This window comes from Ambystoma mexicanum, chromosome 10 (genome assembly GCF_040938575.1).
Source record: "Ambystoma mexicanum isolate Mex_15411 chromosome 10, UKY_AmexF1_1, whole genome shotgun sequence".
In the NCBI taxonomy this organism is placed as follows: domain Eukaryota; kingdom Metazoa; phylum Chordata; class Amphibia; order Caudata; family Ambystomatidae; genus Ambystoma; species Ambystoma mexicanum.
In genome coordinates this window covers 272,337,880-272,359,968 of record NC_090932.1, presented here as the reverse complement: position 1 = coordinate 272,359,968, position 22,089 = coordinate 272,337,880, and the positions used below count along the sequence as shown (strand labels likewise).

At 50.6% G+C, this 22,089-nt stretch overlaps 1 protein-coding gene across 4 annotated transcripts in view; it reads left to right on the top strand.

The window, feature by feature from the left end:
- YEATS2 (YEATS domain containing 2) overlaps positions 1–22,089 on the top strand; it is a 1,971,885-nt gene that overhangs the window by 973,542 nt on the left and 976,254 nt on the right. For all 4 annotated transcript variants that reach the window (XM_069617830.1, XM_069617832.1, XM_069617831.1 and 1 more), the window contains one exon: positions 4,405–4,514. In XM_069617830.1, coding sequence (XP_069473931.1) covers positions 4,405–4,514 — 110 coding nt within the window. The remainder of the gene's footprint in view (positions 1–4,404; positions 4,515–22,089) is intronic.

Sequence of the window (22,089 nt, the reverse complement as noted above, 5' to 3'; positions counted from 1 at the left end):
GGCCTTTCTTGCTGAGCACAGCGCTTCCAGCTAGTCGTCCTCCTCAAGTGCGCCTAGATTTGCCTGCTATTTTTCTCTACATTTCTGCAAGTGCTTGGATGTGAACCCATTGAGCATCTCTCGGGGATGTCCCACATGTCCTGTCGTTCTTGGGCCTTTGCATGTTGCAGCCTAGTGTAGGCATAGCCATCCCTAACCTGTAGGCCAAACTCTGATTGCAAGTGTTGGAATGGGGCGAGTCGATTCTGCACCAGGATGCCCTTCATTTTCTTAACCCCTTTGTTCTGCCACCTCTTCGGTTTACCCAATTTATATATCTCCTGCAAATCTGTGTTCTCCCAAATGGCTGCTTCCAAGGTCACAAATCCCCTCTACCCCAGCCCATCCGTCTAAGAGCTGCCCTGCAAGAATCGAGTACCAAAAAGATTGCACTTAGGGACACTCAAACACCATGTGGAAGAACGAGCCCACTCCCATCCCACATCTCTACATTTCTGCAAGTGCTTGGATGTGAACCCATTGAGCATCTCTCGGGGATGTCCCACATGTCCTGTCGTTCTTGGGCCTTTGCATGTTGCAGCCTAGTGTAGGCATAGCCATCCCTAACCTGTAGGCCAAACTCTGATTGCAAGTGTTGGAATGGGGCGAGTCGATTCTGCACCAGGATGCCCTTCATTTTCTTAACCCCTTTGTTCTGCCACCTCTTCGGTTTACCCAATTTATATATCTCCTGCAAATCTGTGTTCTCCCAAATGGCTGCTTCCAAGGTCACAAATCCCCTCTACCCCAGCCCATCCGTCTAAGAGCTGCCCTGCAAGAATCGAGTGTACAGACCCCTCATTGTGTCATACCCTTGGCGTGGCCTAAGCCCATATAGTCTCTGCCAGGGCTGCTGTGATGCCATCCTCGATTCCAATGCGATGTGAGGTATTGCCCTTCCGCTAATTAGCCACTCGTTCAGTACCATCTGCTTGGACCCCCAGTAGTAATGCTGCACATTCGGGACCCCCAGTCCTCCATCCCAAATAGATCTGGTAAGCATCTTCAGCACTATTCTTGAGATTTAGTTACCCCATATAATTTCCCTCTGCAGCTTCTCTATAGCACAAAATGACCCCATCTGCACCTTCCCTGGAGTGTTCTGAACTACATAGAGGTTGCAGTAATGCCATCATCTTAAATAGGTTCGCCATGCCCAGCAGTGATATAAGGGCGTCCCCCTTGAGGTCCAGAACTGGGTCCAAGTTGTTCCGTAGAAACTACGATTCCACCACCTCGACAATGATGCCCAAATATTTAATAGATCCTCTTGCTACCATGAGTAGGCACCCCTCTGGGATTGCCTCTTCCTCGTCTTTTATTGGCAAGAGCACAGATTTATCCCAGTTTATCCTGAGGCTGCTTACTTCCCTAAACTCCCTGAACACCTCCATCACTTGCTGGCCTCTACGCTTGGGGTCCCCTAAATAGACAAGGACGTCATCTGCATAGAGCGATATGCGGTCCTCCCCTCCTTCAGGCCAAACAAAGCCTCTAAATTGGGGGTCCGGTCTTACCCTTGCGGCCAGTGGCTCCATCGCCAGCAGAAACAGGAGCAGCGAGACCAGCCATCACTGCTTAGTTCTCCTTTGTAGAGGGAAGGCACCCATGGTACAACCATTCATTTTAATCCTAGCTACCGTGTCGGTGTATAAAGGTTGTACCCAGCGCACAAATCTAGGTCCGAATCCAAACCTTCTCATAGCCGCTCAGAGGTATTCCCAGCCTATGGTGTCGAATACCTTCTCCGAGTCAATTGCCATCAGAACGTGTGGTTCCTCCAATGAGGAGACTGCGCTCAGCGTGTTGAGCAGTCTCCAGATGTTCATCCTGGATGCCCTGAACAACAAAAACCCACACTGGTCTGGGTGGATCAGTGCGCTGATGACTGGCAAAAGTTTATTAGCTAAGACTTTCGCAAGATTTTTAGCCTCCCCATTGAGCAAAGAGATTGGGCGGACATCGCTCAGGCAGCTACCCCTTTTTATGTATTACCACTACTGTTGCCTGTCAGAGGTCCTCCAGCAGTGTGCCTTCCTCGTAACACTCCATAAACATTGCCCTCATCTCCTCCCGCCCATGTCCCATCAGTTTCCAGAATTCCACCGGAAATCCATTGGGGCCCCAGAGATTTCCCCGACTGGAGTGAAGTGATGGCTGTTTCGATCTCCTCCAAGGTTGGGTCCAGGTCCAGCCTGTCTAGCTGCTCCTGCCACACCTACGGTAGCACTGTTACCACCATATACTTTTCCATAGCAACCGCATTGTCAGAAGCTTGTCCCCCATGTAGCGCCCTATAGTAATCAACAAACTTCTTGGCTATGTCTTCACTTTTGTCCCGTAGCTCCCCATCGATCTGTCTCATTTCTCTCACCCACCTGGTCCCTTCATCTCTTCTCTAACCATGCCAAGGTCTCCCGCATTTATCCCCTGCATCAAAGATCCTTGCCAACTTGTCCCTATGGAACCGCCCTAGCCTCCTTGCAAGCCTCAGTGCCATATTGGTGCAACACTGTAGCCAGAGCCCTCTTGCTATCGTCTGTGTTATCACTAAAGTGCTTAGCCTCGGCTGCCTCCAACTCATCCATCCTTTCCCTGTGGACCTTAAGATGTTGCCTATCGCCTGCATCGTCCTCCCCCACAGGATCGCTTTTTAGGCCTCCCACAATATGCAGCGGCTGGCTACCGACCCAGAGTTTCTCCGAAAATAGACCTCCAATTCCTACCGAAGAACTTTATGGCAATCTTCTCATTCTTCACATTCAGCCTCCACCCCTCCACCCTGTGTGTTCTCCACACCCCTGACTGTGACAAACAGCGGGCATGATCTCCAATCCCTCTAGGGACAAATTTGCCCATGGTCACCCTGCCTTAAATGTTAATTTTAAAGTTAATTTGAATATGAATGAAATGAAGGTGTTTTTGTTCATATCTGTTTTATAGTGTTAGGTGTGATATTTGAATAGATGTTTAACTTCCTTAGTGTGCATTTTAAATGGCTTTCCTGTCTAACTGGAATTATTGGTGTTGCTCTGTGTGGACTCATTGTGCCCTTAGATCACTCTCACACCCTTCCTGTGACTTGCCACTATGCTACCTGCCTTGATTGGGTTTGGTTAAACTCTGTGTCATCTTAGATCACCAAAATAGGGTGCCTCCCAAAGCCTGCCCCGTCCCCCCAGGGCTGATTTTGTAAATCCATCTTAACATATGAATTCCCCCAATTTGAGAAACGTTTTATGGGAGACAATTTTCCTTGTGGCAAAGTCTGCAAACAGGGTCAGTGAGATTCCAGCCGTCTGACTTCAAAACTGTACATCAAATTACTTACAGTTAAAGTTACTCTACAAACATATGCTCAATTTCTTCAAGGTTTCTCTTGCGATGCCATATCAACCAAAAAGTAAATCTGTTTGTGTTTTTTCTGCACCTTTTAACAGTAGCAGAATGATTACTCCATTCTTTGCTTCTGAAAAGGAATCCAAAATTGTGTGATCAAACCAAGGATGTACCATGTAAATCACAACTTTTCATAGCTTATTCGATGGTCAGGATTGGGCATTTAGTTGCTGAAGTCACCGTAACCAGGTTGGTTGACTGCACTAAGTACTTCAATATAGCAGCTAAAAGACAGTTAACGGGCTGGGTAAGGAGTCATTTAACAAGGCTGAAAGCGGCACCAACTGTATTCCTGTCCAGAACCCCTTTGAAAGACATTTGTACATCAGCAATCTTCTGCCTGCACTATGGCCCGGATGAAGAACGTTTGATACTTTGGTGTTCCAAGAGCGTTGAAACATTTCTTCAGACGTGGCCTGCCTCGTAGGCTCCTATTGGTTGCAAGTCTGTTTTTATTAAAATAAGTATTTGAATCTATAATAGATCCTATGGTGAAAAAAGCTACTCTCCTGTAAATATAGCTCTATGGCATTGGTATAATTCTTAATGATGAATCTGTTCACCTCCGTGAAGCCATATCCTAGTATGTTTATCCTTCTAAATCCACTTGTCAATATTTACTACTCCCAGGTTCCACTGTGCTCACCTCTTCAAAGTCACAACCTAGTATGATTATTAGCATGACCCAATATGTTCACCAAGGCCACTTAATTTACTGTAGTTCGGTATGTTCAGATGATAAGCAGATGGCTTGCATAAGTGAATATATTGGAGGGAAGGGTGGGTGGGGTCATCAGCCCTCAGGTTTATTTTTTTGTGATCACCAAGTGTTAAATGAATTATGCATTAGCTCTTAGGCTCATTTCAGATTCAATGTTGTGCAAATAAGCTGCTTTTACTCATGTTGTTTGACAATACTGTTTTGCCCGTTCCCTAACTTTATGCATCACCTGCTCTTTCTTTCAGGTCTTCAGCCTAGTTCATCTGGGAGCACCGCTGGCGGGACCCAGACCACCAGCACTAGTTTGTCACAGCAACTCACGTACACATCATATATCCTCAAACAAACACCACAAGTAAGCAGCTGATGTTATTGAGTAGAATCACAAAACTATATTGAAGCTCCACCACATTCAGATATATTGTATGCAATCAAGTTTAGCAATGCTAAAACTTTTTGAAGAAGTAATGTTCAGCGCCTACTTCCATGAAACAAATGTATTACAACTCCTGTGCACAGAGACAGGTGCCCTAAGTTTAGACCCCATTGGTGGGTCCCTTGCGACCCATTGACTGTATCCAGAGTTCCCCATTGTCCCAAGAACCCTAAGGTACTCTTTGAATGTCTTCTGCAAATCCCAAAGACTATCTCCCATGCACCCCATCCATTGTCTTCCGAATATCCCATAGACTCCATTTCGTGTCTCTTCATTGTACATCTGAACCGGTTATTCATCTGTATCTTCTTCTTTGATCTGTGTGCATGCAAAGTTGCTGTTGAATTGAATTTTATCTAGGAATATTTTGACACGAGTTTATGTTGCTCTCTAGCATTCTACTAGTTCTAGCACTTGTTACTTGACGGGGAATGTTTCGTTTTTGATAAATTAGAATGCCTTCTGGTCAGGGAGGAAAACAGACAGGAACTTGCCGGAACTACAATTCCCATAAGTCTTTTGCCTACTTAATATCTTTGGCTGCGCGTTTGCGCCAGTTAGCTTCCGGGGAACCTCTGCAGTCGTTGTTACCTCACGATATGGAAGGTACTTATTTCCTCTTTATTCTTCGGTGCGCTTGCTGAATTGTGGATTGTGACGATCCTTCAGATGGCGTCACATCTCCCTAGAGGGGAGTCCCTTTCCATGTAGCCAGAGAGGTGAGGACGCTAACCGATAGTCCCGCTAGGGGGTGGTAACATGTGGGAGGATCTCATGGGGAGGAACTTGCTTCCTAGGGACAAGGATGTGCATCTGGGACACAGCCTCTTTATATCACTATGCCACAGGGTAAAAATATCACTCATCCCTTCATTACCTATGGTGAAGTCTGAGACGATGTATTATTGTGCTGTGGCAGAGTCTCACTAGGATGAAGAAGAACCCAAGAACACTACTGTCAAGCATGAAGAATGTTCGACCAGCTGTTGTCAATCAAACTGACGTTATGCTGGGGCAGTCCCAGCTACTAACAGTAAAGAAGGACCAGGAAAGCAGCTGCTGGGGGGAGAGAGCAGCATCCGGAAGGAGGAGATAATGAGCTAGGAGGCCGCCAAAAAGCCTGCGAGTTGAAAATGGGAATCTTCCAAAAAGCCTGTGAGTTGGAAACAGGGCGTTCGAAGGCTGTGTCGATTGTAGCTAGTAAAGTGATGAGAAGGAACCGAGGGACGTGTGGAAAGAGTCTTGTCCATTGGCTGAGAGTCCACAACTTTGATGCTTAGAGTCAGTGTGGTGATGGCGTGACCTGTGGTGTGCGGACCATTGGTCCAAGAACTACGCCGAGACTGCGAACACTAGCCTACTGCAGAGCTGTGTAGGCGATTGCATGGGAAATACGAGGAACTGTGGTGGCGACGCGACCTGTCACAGGTGGATTGTTTGATCTGAAACTTGCGCCCTGACCGCCAGCAGTAATGGGCTGCAAAGTCATGCGGCCCGAAGAAGAGACAAAGAACGAGCCCCTGGTGAAACTGGTGACAAGTTCCCCGAAAGAATGTAACAGGAATGGTAGTAAGTCCAGGAGGGGGTCAGGAAAACTTCAAAAGCAAAACCAAAAAACAAGAGAGAAGTAGAATATTTTGTGAGGCAACTCCCTGGTCAGTTCCATAGGACTGTGGTATTGAAGAGTCCAGAAGGACTCTGGGAGCCTCTTCCTCGTCCCAGTGGGAGCAAGTTGAAGGACAGTGTTCAAGTAAGGGCGACACTAAATCCGTGAAGAGAACTTAAAGATTGATGAAGAATCTAATATTGAAGTAACTCAAAACATTGAAGATTTAAGGAGAGCTTTGGGAGTCTCTCCCTCGTTCCGGTGGGGCAAGTTGTAAGACAGTATTCAAGCCAAGAAAAGCCTGCTAAAAGCTGATTATAAAATAGGAGAAGGAAGGGAGCCATTCTCCTAGTCCAGTGATATTTCTGAGCACTGTTGTCAAAGCTAAACTTGAGAGTTTTACCCAGGAGAAGGGCCTCTTTCCCCTGGGTTGGGAGAACTCTTTTTTTTCTCAATGTAGTGGACATGGGGATGGAAAAAGCCTGGTGAGCAGAAGCCAGCATGCTTTAGAAGTTGAGTGTGAGAGCCCCTCTACTGAGAATGAACATGGGTCAAATACCCTGTTCTATGTAGTTTCTTCCACTCAAGATGGTCCACAACCACGTTTTTCGCTCACTGACCCTTCACAGAGGAGAAATATCCATTTGCTCATCAGTCTTTGTCCAGCCCACAGGCCCACAGGGGCAGTCCAGCACTGAAATGTTAGGCAATTTTCCTCTGAACAAGAGTACCATCAGCAACACCAGACACATGTTTCAGCCTTGTTGGGCCTCCTCAGTGAGGAGAAGCTGAGCCTCTCTAAGGCACAGTGAGCTAGGAGTGTTGTGTCCGAGAGCATCGAGTCAACAGGAATCCTTTGTAATTTTCTCAGAGAGTATTGAGACAACAAACCCTCCTACCCCTCTTCGAAGCAGAGAAAGGCTACATGTGCTGATAAACAGTTTTTGTGTTGACCACGGATCACCCCAGGAGTATGTTTTTTTTTCTCCCCATTTTCTTTTTACCAAGAAAACAAGGACGAAACCCTTAACCTCCTGCACAAGGAACTATAAGGGTAGCAAGAGGAAACTAAATAAGAGGAGACATTTTCAATCCCAGTCTAACTCACAACCTAGGAGAAGGGAGGCATTCTCCTAGCCATAGACATTTCAACCCAAGAGAAGGGAGACCTTCTCCTGGGATGTGGTTTTGTTGTATTTGGATTTTTGTCTTTCAGTGGTAGGTATCGTTTAGAAGTTTGAGCCAAGGGGGTACCTTTTTTGTTTTGAACATCACAGACTTCCTGACAACCCAGAGTTTTAGTTTGGTTGAGGTAGGGAAAAACCCCACCTCTAAAGATGGGGAGAGATAGGTTTTTGAATAGTATAGTAAAAGTTTATAGCTCAAACTTCAAGAGCCTGGTCGGACTCATTCCAGATCACCACAGGATGTAATGTACTATGAAGCTGGTCAGGTTGACACTGATTTCACAGCAATGAGGCCTGGAGGGGGTGTGCACCTTACGTATGCTTACTCTTAAATCTAGGAAGGCTGACGGCATTCTACAATGCTACTTATCTATGGGTTTGGCGCCTCTTAATGCACCACAAATCGCGAGATCTGTCCTGTGATTATGAATTCGCTCCTAAGCTTTGATTGTTCTGTTAGCCAGGCTATAGTAGTATCCTTGATTAATAAAGCGTTTGTTGCTGACTTGGGGAAGGATGATATTGTAATGAGCCATGTGATGCTAATCTGCTAACTGTGCAGGCTGATTTGACGCCTTTGCCTAACCTCTCTAAGTTGGTGCCTATTGTTGACAAATCACATACTGGAGGCAGTGAAGTGGGTGCATGTTGGAGTGAGATCACCCTAGCTCCGAATTTGAATATGGCAACCTGCAGGGCCAATGTCATTAAATGCCTGCTACTAAACACACACTCCTTTGTAAAAACACACCACTGAAATAGCAGATAACATTACTACCCATCAAATTGACCTATGTGCCATTACTGAAACCTGGCTGAAAAATGCAGCTGTGAATACTGCACAAAAGAGGTAATTAGTCTTAGAAAGAGTTATGAGAGATGCAGGTGCGGGGGAGAAAAAACAGCCCTGGCACATGGACTGCATAATAAAAATCAAAGAAAGCAAGTTCCCAAATAAGGGAACTTGCATCCCCTGTGCACTATCTTAGGCCTGAAAAGGCCAAACGGTTCAATGTATATAAGAGTCAAATGTTGAGAAAAGTAACATATATTTGCAATAAGTACCACATATCAAAAACCCACCTATGTGCAACTGTCCATGTAATATTTATGAAATCATAAGTTACACCTGTAAACTTAAATATGGAGAATCTTAGAAAGTAAGTAACTCTAGCAGTTTTCTCTTATCTATAAAGATATAAAGCGGGTAATTCATAGAATTCAGCGCACAAGTGGCGCACGCGTCTGGCGCACAGTGTGCGCGTGCGACTTTCTGCGCCAGCCGCGTGCGCTAAAATCCATTTCCGCGCACAGCGTATTCATGGATTTTGAAATCCAAAACCAGCCGTGGCGCAGAGTGGTGCAGCGACCCTGCAGCAGCGCCAGTTACGCCCCCAACCCCTCCCTGTGCGCCATGTACAGCGCACAAATCCCGTACATGGCGCACAGGCTCACAACCACGAAAACGCCTGTAAAACTCCCCGCGCACCCCTCCGAATACACGTACCCCGCTACGTGGGTAGTCTCACACACGATTGGACCTGTGCGAGCGGGGTACAAGGATTACTGGGGTGCGTGGGAAGTTTCACACGCGATTGGGCCTGTGCGAGCGGGGTAAGTGGATTTGGGGGGTGCGCGGGAAGTTTCACACGTAGCAGGCCCTGTGCGTGCGGGCTACGTGGATTACTGGGGTGCACGGGAAGTTTCACACTCGGCAGGACCTGTGCATGTGGGGTACATGTATTACTGGGGTTCGTGGGACGTTTCACACACGATTGCCCCTGTGCGAGCGGGGTACGTGTATTACTGGGGTTCGCGGGAAGTTTCACACGCGATTGGCCCTGTGCTAGCGGGGTACGTGTATTACTGGGGTTCGCAGGAAGTTTCACATGCAATTGTTCCTGTGCGAGCGGGGTACGTGTATAACTGGGGTTCACGGGATGTTTGACACGCGATTGGCCCTGTGCGAGCAGGGTACATGTATTACTGGGGTTTGCGTGAAGTTTCACGTGCAATTTTGCTGTCAGAGCGGGGTACGTGTATTTCGGGGGTGCGCGTGAAGTTTCACACGCAATTTTGCTGTCAGAGCGGGGTACGTGTATCCAGTGTGGTGCGCGGGGAGTCCTACACATGAATTGGCAGTGTGGGTCCTCCCAGGTGTCCCCTCTACCCCCTCCACAGCCCCTGCAGGCAGCCCACACCACAAGGGACTACCCTGCACCCTGGTCATGTCCCGCAGGCAGCCCATCCACCATGGGCATGCCCCCCAGCCAAGCCACATGTCACGTTGCAATATGATCACCAACTCATGTCCCCCAGCACCCCCACCCCCAGCAGTGAGGGGCACCTGCCAGAGGCCCCCACTCATGTCCCCCAGCACTCCCACCCCCCAGCAGTGAGGGGCACCTGCCAGCAGGCCCCCACTCATGTCCCACAGCACCCCCACCCCCCAGCAGTGAGGGGCACCTGCCAACAGGCCCCCACTCATGTCCCACTCATGTCCCCCAGCAACCCCACCCCCCAGCAGTGAGGGGCACCTGCCAACAGGCCCCCACTCATGTCCCACAGCACCCCCACCCCCCAGCAGTGAGGGGCACCTGCCAGCAGGCCCCCACTCATGTCACCCAGCACCCCCACCCCCCAGCAGTGAGGGGCACCTGCCAGCAGGCCCCCACTCATGTCCCCCAGCACCCCCACCCCCCAGCAGTGAGGGGCACCTACCAGCAGGCCCCCACTCATGTCCCCCATCACCCCCCAGCAGTGAGGGGCACCTGCCAGCAGGCCCCCACTCATGTCCCCCAGCACCCCCACCCCCAGCAGTGAGGGGCACCTGCCAGCAGGCCCCCACTCATGTCCCACTCATGTCCCCCAGCAACCCCACCCCCCAGCAGTGAGGGGCACCTGCCAACAGGCCCCCACTCATGTCCCACAGCACCCCCACCCCCCAGCAGTGAGGGGCACCTGCCAGCAGGCCCCCACTCGTGTCCCCCAGCACCCCCACCCCCAGCAGTGAGGGGCACCTGCCAGCAGGCCCCTACTCATGTCCCCCCTACATGAAATAAAGATGCGCAATCATGGCCCACTTCTACACCAAAATACCACAGCACGCCACCCCATTCTTGAGACGCAATGATTTCCCAATCCACCCCACACTGGCATGCCTATCTCAAGAAACAAACCAAAAGTAAACTATGTACATCAACACATGTCCGTCACACACACACACACTGGTTGGCATTGATTGTGTAAACCTACATTTTCACATGCATTAACCCAATGAGCGAATCCCACACATGGAACTAAAATATGAAAATGTATTCTGTACAAAAATAAAGCAATAAAATGAAAGCGTAACAAATAGCAAACATGAAATGAAAAGCATGTGCAAAAGATGAGTGAATGAACAGTATAACCAATCCAAAGAAATCCGAAAGAAAAATAGTCCAAACTCTGCCTCCACCAACGCAAATCCAAAGGAAACGTAAAAAGAAAAATCCATTGATCCATGGTGAAATCAAAAGAAAAAGTTCAAATAAATCCATTGTCCAACTATGTACAATCCATTGTCAAGGGTCCATGAGCGAAACAAAAGAAATGAAACCTACCTAAGAAACTACCTAATAAAAAAACTATACACGAATGTGTGTGGCATAGTCCATTCACCACAAATCAAAGGAAACCTAACTCTAAAAACTATTTACAATGGCAGCGGGCTAGTCCGACGGCTCACTTCACGATTTCCCGGGCCATGGCATCATCAAACTCCTGCTCGATGTCCCGGAGGAGGTCCTCTTCCATGGCCCGAGGATTCGCAGGGACGATGACATGTGGACCTCCAACTCCCTGCGAATTGCCTCGAGGCACTCAGCCCGCCTCATAGCCCTCCGCATGGAGTTCTCCGCCCTGACCATTGTGAGCCGTGCCTCTTCCGCCCGCTGCCGCTCCGCATCTATGGCCTGGCCCAACCGCTGCCACACGGAAGACACTTCCAATCCTGGGTCCTCCTGCCCTCTGGCCGATGCCTGCCCCTCCGATGTTGAAGGCCCCGAGCCATCATGGCTCCCACCTTGTTGCTTCTGCTGCTGCTGCTGTGCCTGTGCCCTGGCTCTTGCTGCCTGCACATCCTCCTCCGGCTGGGGTGCAGTTGTTGAGCTGCCACCCCTGCTGGACATCCGACTCCTGACTGTGGCAGGGATGTGTCCTCCACCAGCCTGGCCTCAGGGTCAGAGGCAGCTCCACAGGGTACCCAGGTGATACATGGGTGGGATGATGGCAGAGAGGACGACTGGCGCATAGGGGGTTCAGGTGAGGAGGGGGTCGGAACAAGGTCCAGCAAACGGAGGAATCCGGCCCTGGTGACCCGTCCCAGTAGATCAACGCGGTCAACGAGGCATTCTAGATGACGTGCAGTGTCCTAACGAAAACACTGCAGGTCACCTCGCATGCTCCGTTGACGCAACGCCATCCCACTCAGTACAGGCTCAACCCGGTCCCGAATAGCCATGTCTGCAGGGAGAGGAAGGCCAGTTGTAAGCGGATCCCCTCCCTGAAAACGGGTCTGGATGTAGGCATCCCTGCTGGTGCAGGATGATGCAGTCACAGGATCGGGGACAGGATTACACACAGGCACCTCCGCTGCGGCCTGTGCTGCCTCCTGCCCCTGCACTGCACCACTAGCACCAGTGGAATCCCCACCTCCAGACCCCGTGTCTGTCCCTTCCACGGCCGCCTCCTTCACCAAACTCCCCACCAACCTGGATGACTCCGTGCCATCTTCCTCCGTCGGACCCTGTGGGGTCTCAGCTGGCCCTTCTGCTGCCGAGGAGTCCAACTCCAACCTCTGCCTCTTGGACCTACCCTCGGCAGCTGCGGCCTGGGACGCGGCACCGCACTCCTCACTCCCTGACGAGATGACAACCTGTGAGGGGAGCCGAGCCTTGCGTCTCCGGCTGGCTGTGCGATTCCCTGCTGCCTTGCTCCACAGCACCCTCTCCGCCCTCTTCATCAGTTAACGCTGCAGACAGGGAGAGAGAGGACACAGGCATCAGGGCACTGTACAATGGACTGATACACACATGACAGTTGCACCTGAGTAGCAGTGTCAAACTTCAGACATGGCATCACAATCCCTAACACACATGTCATTTCAACTCACTCACATGAGCAATTCCACAGCAATATCACACCAGGCAGCACCATCCATACACATACAACAGCATGACCAGCCGAAGGTGAGCCTGACATCACATGAAACACAGGGAGTGCACAAGACATGCACACACGCCACCACACTTGCATGCATGTGTACATCTCCACCAACTGTCGCAGTGATGAGATCGCCATCCATGTCACATCTGGCACTCAGCCTTCTACAGTGTCACATGCATCCATGTTGCATCACAGTTGCACACTTGTCAAATACACACACATGCACATGTACACAGTGCAGATACATGCAGCTGGAACCAACATCCATGTGTGACACCACAACCATGCCAACGTGCATACACAGTAATTCAAACATGTGTGCTCCCACATCTGCATTTGGCCTGCATGCTAACCCACACATACACCATCCATATGTCTCAGACATGAGAGGACTCGCATGTGTCAGCCTCACGCCCCTATACATACACATCCATACATGGCCCTACAAAAACACACGTGCAACCTGCACACTACTGGCACACCACGACACGCACAGCGTCCAATCAGTATGCATGTACACTTACCGCTCGACTCCAGATGGGTCTGCCTCTCAAGGACCTGGACGTGGAGCGCTGGGCATATGCGTTCCAGGACCCTCATTTGGTGTTCGGACAGGTGGCCCCAGCGCCCCTTGGCATCCGCTGCCTTCAAGAGGCGCCGGGCCTTGTCGAGGGTCCTGGACCTGAAGTCCTCCCAGCGCTTCTCGACATGTTTGATGTCGTGGACTGCCACCCCCCTCTTCGTTGATGGCAGTCACGATGTCCATCCAGATCCTGGTCCGTCCTTCATAGTCGGCGCAAGAACTTCCAAAGAGGGCATCATACTGCCCCAGGACTTGCTCCACCAGGACACCAACTTCCCTGGCACTGAAGCTGGTGTGTCATGATGCCTACCCCCGGAGCGCCAGGCCCAGCACCCCCGGAAGCAGGCATCATGCCCTCGGGTAAAAGCCCAGCAGCCCCTTACAGGGGCTCTTTGGACTCCGTCCTGGCGCCTTTGGCGCCAGGCTCATGTTGGACATCAGTCCTGGCGCCATAGGCGCCAGGCTCATAAAGGGAGGTGTTTTGTGCACTTATCTGATGCAGACTATGCTGCACGCTTCAGGCCTCCCTGAGACCTGAAAGGGACTATTTTTTCATAGGGACTATTTTTTCACTCGGGCGTGGCCAGGGAAGGATACATACCTAGTTGGGGAAGGATACATACCTGGGACTTCTTTGGAGGCTATTTAAGCCACGCCCAGACAGCAGCTCATGCTTCGCGTTGTTCTGCTTCCTGCAGCTTAACGCTCACCGTGTCTGCTCCTGCTCCTGGACTCCAGCCACGCCCGCCTCGAACCTGGAAGAACTGCAAGGAAGGAAGGAAGAGAAGAGAAAGGTGAAAACCAAGGACTATTTCAAACTTCTTACCTGCATCCGGAATCTTCTCGCCAGCATCCCTGAAGAAAGACTTCCATTTAAAAGCATTGTGTTGCTTGCTGCAGCGCCACGCTTCACTCACCTGTCCTCGAGACATCTCCCGGCTCCATCGCGGCTGTCAGAATCGGACGCCACATCTCTGCACCTAGGGGAGAGAGGAAGAAACAAAAGGTGAGCAGAAGGAACACAGAAGGAAAGCCTGATTAACAGCCCTAATACTTACCGGCTTTTCTTCCACATTTCGGGTCGGCGCCGCCCCGTTGGCAGGTACCGTACCCCGGCCCCTATGGGGAAAGGACAAGAGACATTTCTGGGGAATGATAAGGACATTTAGAGGGATCGCCCTCATCACTACTCAACTCGGCAGTTTAACCCCTCGACGCATCGCCTTCATTCTGCACCTGAAATAAAGGACAGATCACAGGTTAGAAAGACAACATAAAGGGGCCCTCACTTGAACTTTGAACTTTCATACTTACGGCACATCGCTCAGGAAAGTCAAGTGGATTTTGCCAGTGCCATTCTGAAAACCAGTGAAGTAACTGGACGAACACGCGCCCCTGCACCAGAAGCAGGATGGAGAGTTCATCCTTCCAAACCATAAGGTGAGCTTAAACCGGTGTTTGGAGGAAGTTAGAGAGGAACGAAGGGGGAAGGGGAAAAGGGGGGAGCTAGCACACTATTCTGCAGACTGTTAATCCCCTTTCTCATCTGCAGAAGGATATTCCTACGGGCCAGGCAAGCACGATTTGGAGGTCCTGTCCAATCGGTGTTCCGGGTCCTGCGCATCACGCTAGAAGAGGCCACAGCAATCCAGACTAGACCAGCGCCCCCGTGGGAACCAGGTGAGCGTTACATGGTGGCCCTCTGCCTTTCTGGCTGGGGGTTGCCAGTGGTGTCAGATGGTGGTGTGCCCGACATGGCAACTCTAGAGGCAGGTGTGGGTGGGCAACTGGGTCATGGGGCCGGGCTTTGGAGGGATGGTATCCCAGTCGGGAGTCTTCAGTTCCAGCAGGGGTGGTCACAACAACTGCACCCCTACAGTTGGATGATGTGTAGGCAGCAAATAGCAGGGCACGTGGGCAGCAGGCAGGCAGCAGCAGATGGCAGGTGGGAGCGTGCTCGGGGCTCTGGGGGGCAGTAATTCGGCCTTCTGGGCAGGAGCGTGGTCTTCCATGTGTTGTTGCGTGGCCAGCTTGATACGGAGTGATTTGGCACGTGAAAATCTTGCACGTCTGCATATAATTTGAGGAAAGGCCCTTAGCGCATCTGTGACGTTACGCGCACGGGCGTTTCCCTTCGTGACGTGGGCATAGTGGTTCAAGGCACATGAAAAAACTGCACATCCGCGTGTGAATGCGTGTAATCCGAGGAAAGGGCCTACGCGTCTGTGACGTGACGCGCAAGGGCGTTTCCCTCAACACGGGTGCATGTTCATCATACACGTGCAAAAACTGCATGTCCGAGTGTCAGCTTGTGTAATTGGAGGAAAGGGCATTAGCGCGTACACGCGTAAGTGACGCTGTACGTGTGGACCGGTTTAAAAGGTATGTTTAGGATGCCATTTCCTTTTACGTGCTTTTCCTGGAGAGCGAGTGGGTGAATTCTGTACTTCTTGTCGGTTCACACGCGATTACTTCACAGCGTGTCAAGTTCGTACTCCCAGTTACCTCTGACAGCGTTAATTTTTTTTGTTGGGCCTGTTTCCTCAAACAGCGTTCACTTCTTCTTTTGTCCTGTCTCCTCAGACAGCGTACAATTCTTCTTTTGCCGGGGGTGTTGCCAGCGCGCACAAGCGCCTCTTTTTCACGTTCTTTTTCCAGGCAGACGGTGAGTCGCGCACCTATTTACCAACTGTGCTTTCCACGTGTATCGCGTACCCCTTCAGAGGTCATTGTAGGCTGCGTGTAACACGCGTACACTTATTTTTGTGTTTCTGGGTGCCACAGCATAGTGCGGGTTCATTTTTCCACGCACGTGGTCTACGAGGGGTTGCGTGCACGTTATTTTTTGTGTTTGGGGTGCCTGTGCGTTGCGCGATCCGTCATCTTCCCCCAGGGGTCACAGACAGTCTTGCTAGAGCACTAGGGTACGAATTCCATCTAGTACCCTACCCCTTTCACCCCCAATTGCCCAGGACAATCGTTTACTGCTACTCCCATATGCACAACAACATCAGTGCCATGGTTGGGAGGCGACCAAGCAGTAAGGGAGGCAAAGGTGGCCGACCTCCGAAAGGTGGGTGTGGTGGGCGCGATAGGGGACGTGGCCAGGATTTGCAGGGTGTCCCTAGACCCCCATGTGTGGAGGAGCAATCAGGGACACCCATACCAACCATGGTTGTGGGAAACGTAGCTGACACCATCCCAGCTCAGCCCTTGTTGGATCAGCCCATTGTGGCACATGAACCGGCACAGGATGACTCCCAGGCTGACTTCCAGGTCAGCAAGTCTACGCCACGTGTGGCAGTGCAAGTTGGTGTCACCAGGCCACGTGGATCTGGGGCAGCTATGTCATCTGCTGCCCCAAGTAGGCAGGGTGGGGAGGCTGCAGGGGCAGCTGCAGCTCGATCCACCTCAGCTCCGAGTCTCCCAGCTGGGACAGTGTCGGTCCCGGTCCATCAAACAGACGTTGCCCCTGCCATCATCACCCTGCAGCAATGCCTGCACCAAGACCTATGGTCATTGTGCATTCGCACACTCCTAGTACCCAGTCCACCGGCGCTTCTGCCCCTACTGACCAGAGCGGCGTGAGCCACTCAGGATCCGCACCACCTTTGAAAAAGAGGAAGAAGGGTGCTCTGGCACTACAGGCTGAGACCCCAGACACAGCACTTGATGCTGGTGAGGAGATGGTGCAGACCTAGGAGGAATCTCGGGCACGACCGGGCACCCGCGGGGGACGTGGTGTGGTGGTGGGTGAAAACCCAATCTTACTGCAGACCATACTGTCCAGGGGTGTCTCTGGGTGCACCTCACCAGACATCTATTCAGGTGCTAAATCGGATGATGAGACTTTTGTGCCGTCGCAGGTGAGTGTTTCTGGCAGGGATTCTGTTCTGTCCAACCCACCTGCACCAGGGGTAGAACCCTCTATGGGGATGTCAGAGTTGGTATGTCCGCCTTTGGCGGTTACGGATGCAGGGTCACACTCCACAACATCTGATCCTGTTCCTGGGCCAGCAGATCAGAGGGGGAATACAGTCCTGCAGCCTCAGGCAGTGCCAGCACAGCAAGGTGCCGATCGCCTTGCCCCGAACAGGTGTGGTGCCCGCCGACGCAGTGGGCTTACGCAATACTGTATGGGAAAACTCCATGTACGGTACGGCAACCCAACAGGCAGCATCAGTTGAAATGATGGCTCAGGCAACGGAGAGGGTGGCCACTTCCATTATCCCCCCTGAAAGGCAGATGGAGCAACAACAGCAGGCAACAGACTCCCTTTGCTGATCACACACGGAAGACTTGTTGGCGTCCAACAGGGACCGATGGGCGGCACTGGAGACTCTGTGGGAAGCCATTTCTATAGAGTCACAGGGCCACAGGGAAGCCCTGAGGGTAGAACTCCATAACCTCAGGGAGACTCTTGTTGAACTTGAGGCTTCCACAAATTTGAGGACAGAACAGCAGCTGGAGCGGCTCACACGTTCGCTCTCAGCTGAGCTGCAGGCAACTCGGGAGGAGATCCGGGCATCACAGGAGGCCATGCGTGCAGAAATGCAGGCAACCCGTCAGGTGCTGCATGGGGATCACCGTACTATCATCCTCCAGAACGAGACCTTCCACACCCGCATGCTTGCTGCCATGGGGGACCATACCAGGGCTTTGCATGGGCTGCCTCCCATAGCACCACCACCTCCTGATGGAGCAGCAGAGGGTGATGAGAGTGACAGCAGCACTTCTCCCACAGTAGCGTAGCCGTGCAGGCCATGAGCCTATGGAGGTGTTTTTTTTTCTCGCAACATCCCCAAAGGTGGGTGTTGGTGTGCACCCTGTCCTCGGACCTCCTGGGTGGCCTTCTCTCCCCCCCCTGGCCTGGCCCCCACATGGCCATTTTTTTTAAATGTATTTATTTTTTACAGCGTGTTGCCTTGTGTGGCTCCCGTGGGCATCCACTGTGTATTCCTGCTGGGCAGGCACATGCAGGCTTGTCCTGTGTTTGGGTTAGATGCTTGGGTTCCTGACACACACACACCCCTCCTGCTTTCCATTTCCATGGGCTTGCAAAGGGTGTGACCAAGTGACAGTGACTTATACAGTGACATTGGGCTCCCATGCGCCATGTGGGCAGTCTGTAGTCATAACTGTGTGGACATCCCTAGTGGGGTTTGTTTTTGTATTGAACACTGCACAGTGTATTGATATGTGCTTGTGCATCCATGTCTTCCTCCTTATACGCAGGTACCTTCTTCATGTCTTCACAAGGCCGTCTCCTTTGCAGATGCAGTTCATGTTGTATGCAGTACACTGACACATTTGCCTGACAGCAACACTTTGGAGTTGGAAGGGGTGGATGTGCTGGCTTATTGACGTTGTAGGACTTGCATTACTTTGAGTTTGTACTGTCATATTTTGGCAATGTTTCATGCTCCGTTGCTGTATTGTGTTGCTGGTAAGTATTTCTTCATGTGTGCTTTTTGTTATTGATTACTGGAAGCATATGGTCTGTGGCCTGTTTCCATTTGGGACAGTGCACTTTGTGACACTTGTGTCATGTGTTTTGCATTCCTTTGTTTGCTTTCACATTGAAGGACATGCCATGGTGTGTTGGGTGGCGGAGATGGGGAGGGGTTGGGTGACATGACGCTATTTTCATGTTGTAATTTGCAAGGGGGTAGTCATTCATGCAGCATAAATGTGTGTCTTTTTGTGACACAGGATTGGTTGTCTTTGGGTAGGTAGGGATGCACACAATGTAACACTTCCAAGTGACCAATCTCAGGCTGGTATGGTTGTGACAGTTGACTGTCCCTTATGTCATCATCATCATTGATTGTCAGCTGGTATGTGCCAGGGCTGTGTGCACTCCACAGGGGTGTGATTTTAGGTGAAGTAATTAGCCACCAGCTGCGTACGGGCTGCCTCACCACGTGCCCTTTCCCCTCCCATGCGCAGCGGCCGTGCTTGTGGTTGGGGATGTGGGGTCACCACCATGTCCACCGGCAGGCCCCGGCATGTTGCAACGTTGTGCAGGATACATGCTGCCACTATGATCCTGCACACTACTGGGGCGCGTATAGCAGCTGCCCACCAGAACGGTCAAGGGAGCGAAAGCGCTCCCTTATGCCCCGGGTTGCAATATGGGCTGTGTTGCATCTTACCTTGGGTGGTGTGGTGGGGTTCCGAATTGGCGTCAATATGTGGGATCTCAGAGGGTAAGCACTGTCCCCTGGGGAGGTGATGATGGGTATCATTAGTGGGGTTGTGACATTACTCAGTATCTGACATGCATGCATGTGAAGGGGCATTTATACTCACCAAGCAGCCATGTATCGCCATGCCGCACAGCTTCTAGGTCCCGGTTTAGGGTTGACATTCTGTAAATGAAACTGTCATGGGTGGACCCTGGATAGTTGGCATATACTGAGGTGATGATTCCCTTGGCATCAAATAGTACCTGCACGTTGATGGAATGCCACTGCTTGCGGTTTCTGTAGAAGTGCTCAGTTTCCCTGGGAGGACGTAGAGCCACATGTGTGCAGTCAATGGCACCTAGCACTTTGGGGAAGTGTGCCACCCCGTAAAAATCCTGGACGACAGCCTGCCTTTCTGCAGGTGTTGGGCAGGTATATGTGCCTGCGGACTGATGGGAGTGCAGTCATGATGGCCAACACCTGGTGCAGGCAGTGTGACTGCGTGGCCTATGTCACCGCCCCCACTAAGGCACTTGTCCACTGAAATGAACCAGTGGCCAAGAAGTGCAGTACATTGAGCACCTTTTCCAAGGGGCTCAGTGCTTGGGAGCACAGGGTGGGTGATGTGAGGTCATCCTCCCACTCACTCATCAGGTCGAGTATTATGTGGGGTGGAATCCTGTACCTCCCATACACCTGGTCATCCGGCATCCCAAAAAGGCTTGTTCTGGGTGTAAATATTCTTGCCCTGACTATCCTCCTCCTCCTCCTGCGGCATCCCACGACCACTGCTGCAAGGAACGGTATATTCATCTTAGCATCTGAGCTTGTTTGTTGTTTGCGCGCACTTTTATGCTGCGCGGGTCCACGTACGCCTGCTTTCTGCTGGCGTACATGTTTCCTGATTAGCGCGTCTTTTTGGCGCACACGTTAGCCCCGTTCGATTCCATGAATAAGTGATGTAGGCGCGCGTGTGGGCGTTCCGTGCATTTGCCTCCTGTACTTCCCCCGTGATGCCCACATTTTCACGCGTTGTTCCCCACTCCGCGTGTTACGCCTACTTTTGTTGTGTGCGCTGCGCGATGTGCGCTTTCGCTGTGCGCGTAGCGCACGCTGTTTGAAGACGTGTGCGCCAGCGTGCGCCATGAAGGATTTTAGTGCACATCTATGGATTTACACGGGCACAGACTTCCATGAATCGCTGTGTGTGGGTTTCGCTGCGATTTTCGCACTTGGGCTGCGATTTGCACGCTTTCGTGGAAATTTTCAGCGCACATTAATTCCATGAATCGGCCTGAAAATGTAGTTGCATAACAGTATTGAAAAAATAAAATAACAGGTTTAGGACTCACGGTGTGTTAACTGCTGGATAAATATGTAAGGGTATCTATGTCCTGAGGAAAAATCTCTTAAATAAGCATCCTGGTATGTTGGAGATAAATTATCAGTTTGAAATCTCACTTTCAGTAATGTGAAATTTGGATCGAAACTCCTTGTAGTCTGCGTATCTCAGACGATTTTGAAACAAATAAGGGAAAAAGGAAGCCCAAAATGGTCGCTATTTTAATTAGCTTGAATAAAATATGTGATGTCATTGCGTGATCACAGCATTGATGTCATCGATTTTATTTTTTAAAATGAAAGTAAAACGTACCTTCATCTCGTTGCTGCACAGTGCCTTTAGCCAGGAAGTAAGTTTTCAATGTTGATTACTGATGTCAGATGTCATCAACATTGAAGAGGGTACTGCCTGGATGAAGGGAAGGCACTGTGCCGAAATGGGCGTCGAGATAAAGTTACATTTTACTTTCATTTTACAAAATAAAATAAAATGAACATTAGCACCCATGTAGGGATCCACACGGGTGCTAATGTGTAGTTGGAGTGGGGACTCAGGAATGGAAGCGCCCGACACAAATGAAAGTGCTCAGAAGACGGGTGTTCATTTTTTAATAGAGCCCACGTTACGAGCATTTTCATTGGCTACGGATGCCTCCCAGGGTGCTAACGACGAGTATTTACAGAAACCAACTGATGTAAATAATACGTTACATTTTGGCAGCTTTCATCCCACACACTTAGACAATTCTACTGTCCAGCCAATTTCTAAAACTGAAAAGGATTCTTTCCAGCACAGAGACATTACAGAAAGAATACAATCTTATGACAGAGAGGTTCCGAAATCGTGAATACCAGTCTGACATTTTAGAGGAAGCAGTCTCTCGAGCAGAGACACATAGAAGACAGGATGTATTAAGACCGGGATCTAAAAGAGAGAACCATACATACTTTACGTTATTCTGCTCAGAGCCATCAAGTAGCAAGGATAATCGGGAAGAAATGGAACTTGATTAACATAGACCCCATGCTGCAAGGACTGTTTCCGGAACTGCCTATGATGGCTTATAAATAGGGAGGAAACCTAAGAGACGCATTAGTCTGAGCAGAAAGGCCTAAAAAGTCCTCTCGGAGATTACTGCACAAACCAAAATTAGGCACATTTCTGTGTTTAAATTGACAATATTGTTCAAACGTAATCAAAGAAGACCACGTTAGACCCCCGAACATGGACAAGAAGATTCCTGTCCATGATTCTGCCACATGTGACAGTAAAAAGGTTGTTTATGCTTTCAGGTGCCCCTGTGGGAAGTACTACGTGGGCCAAACGACCTGCAAAGCGAAAGAGCGGTGGACTGAACAAAAGTCGAACATTAGAACCACT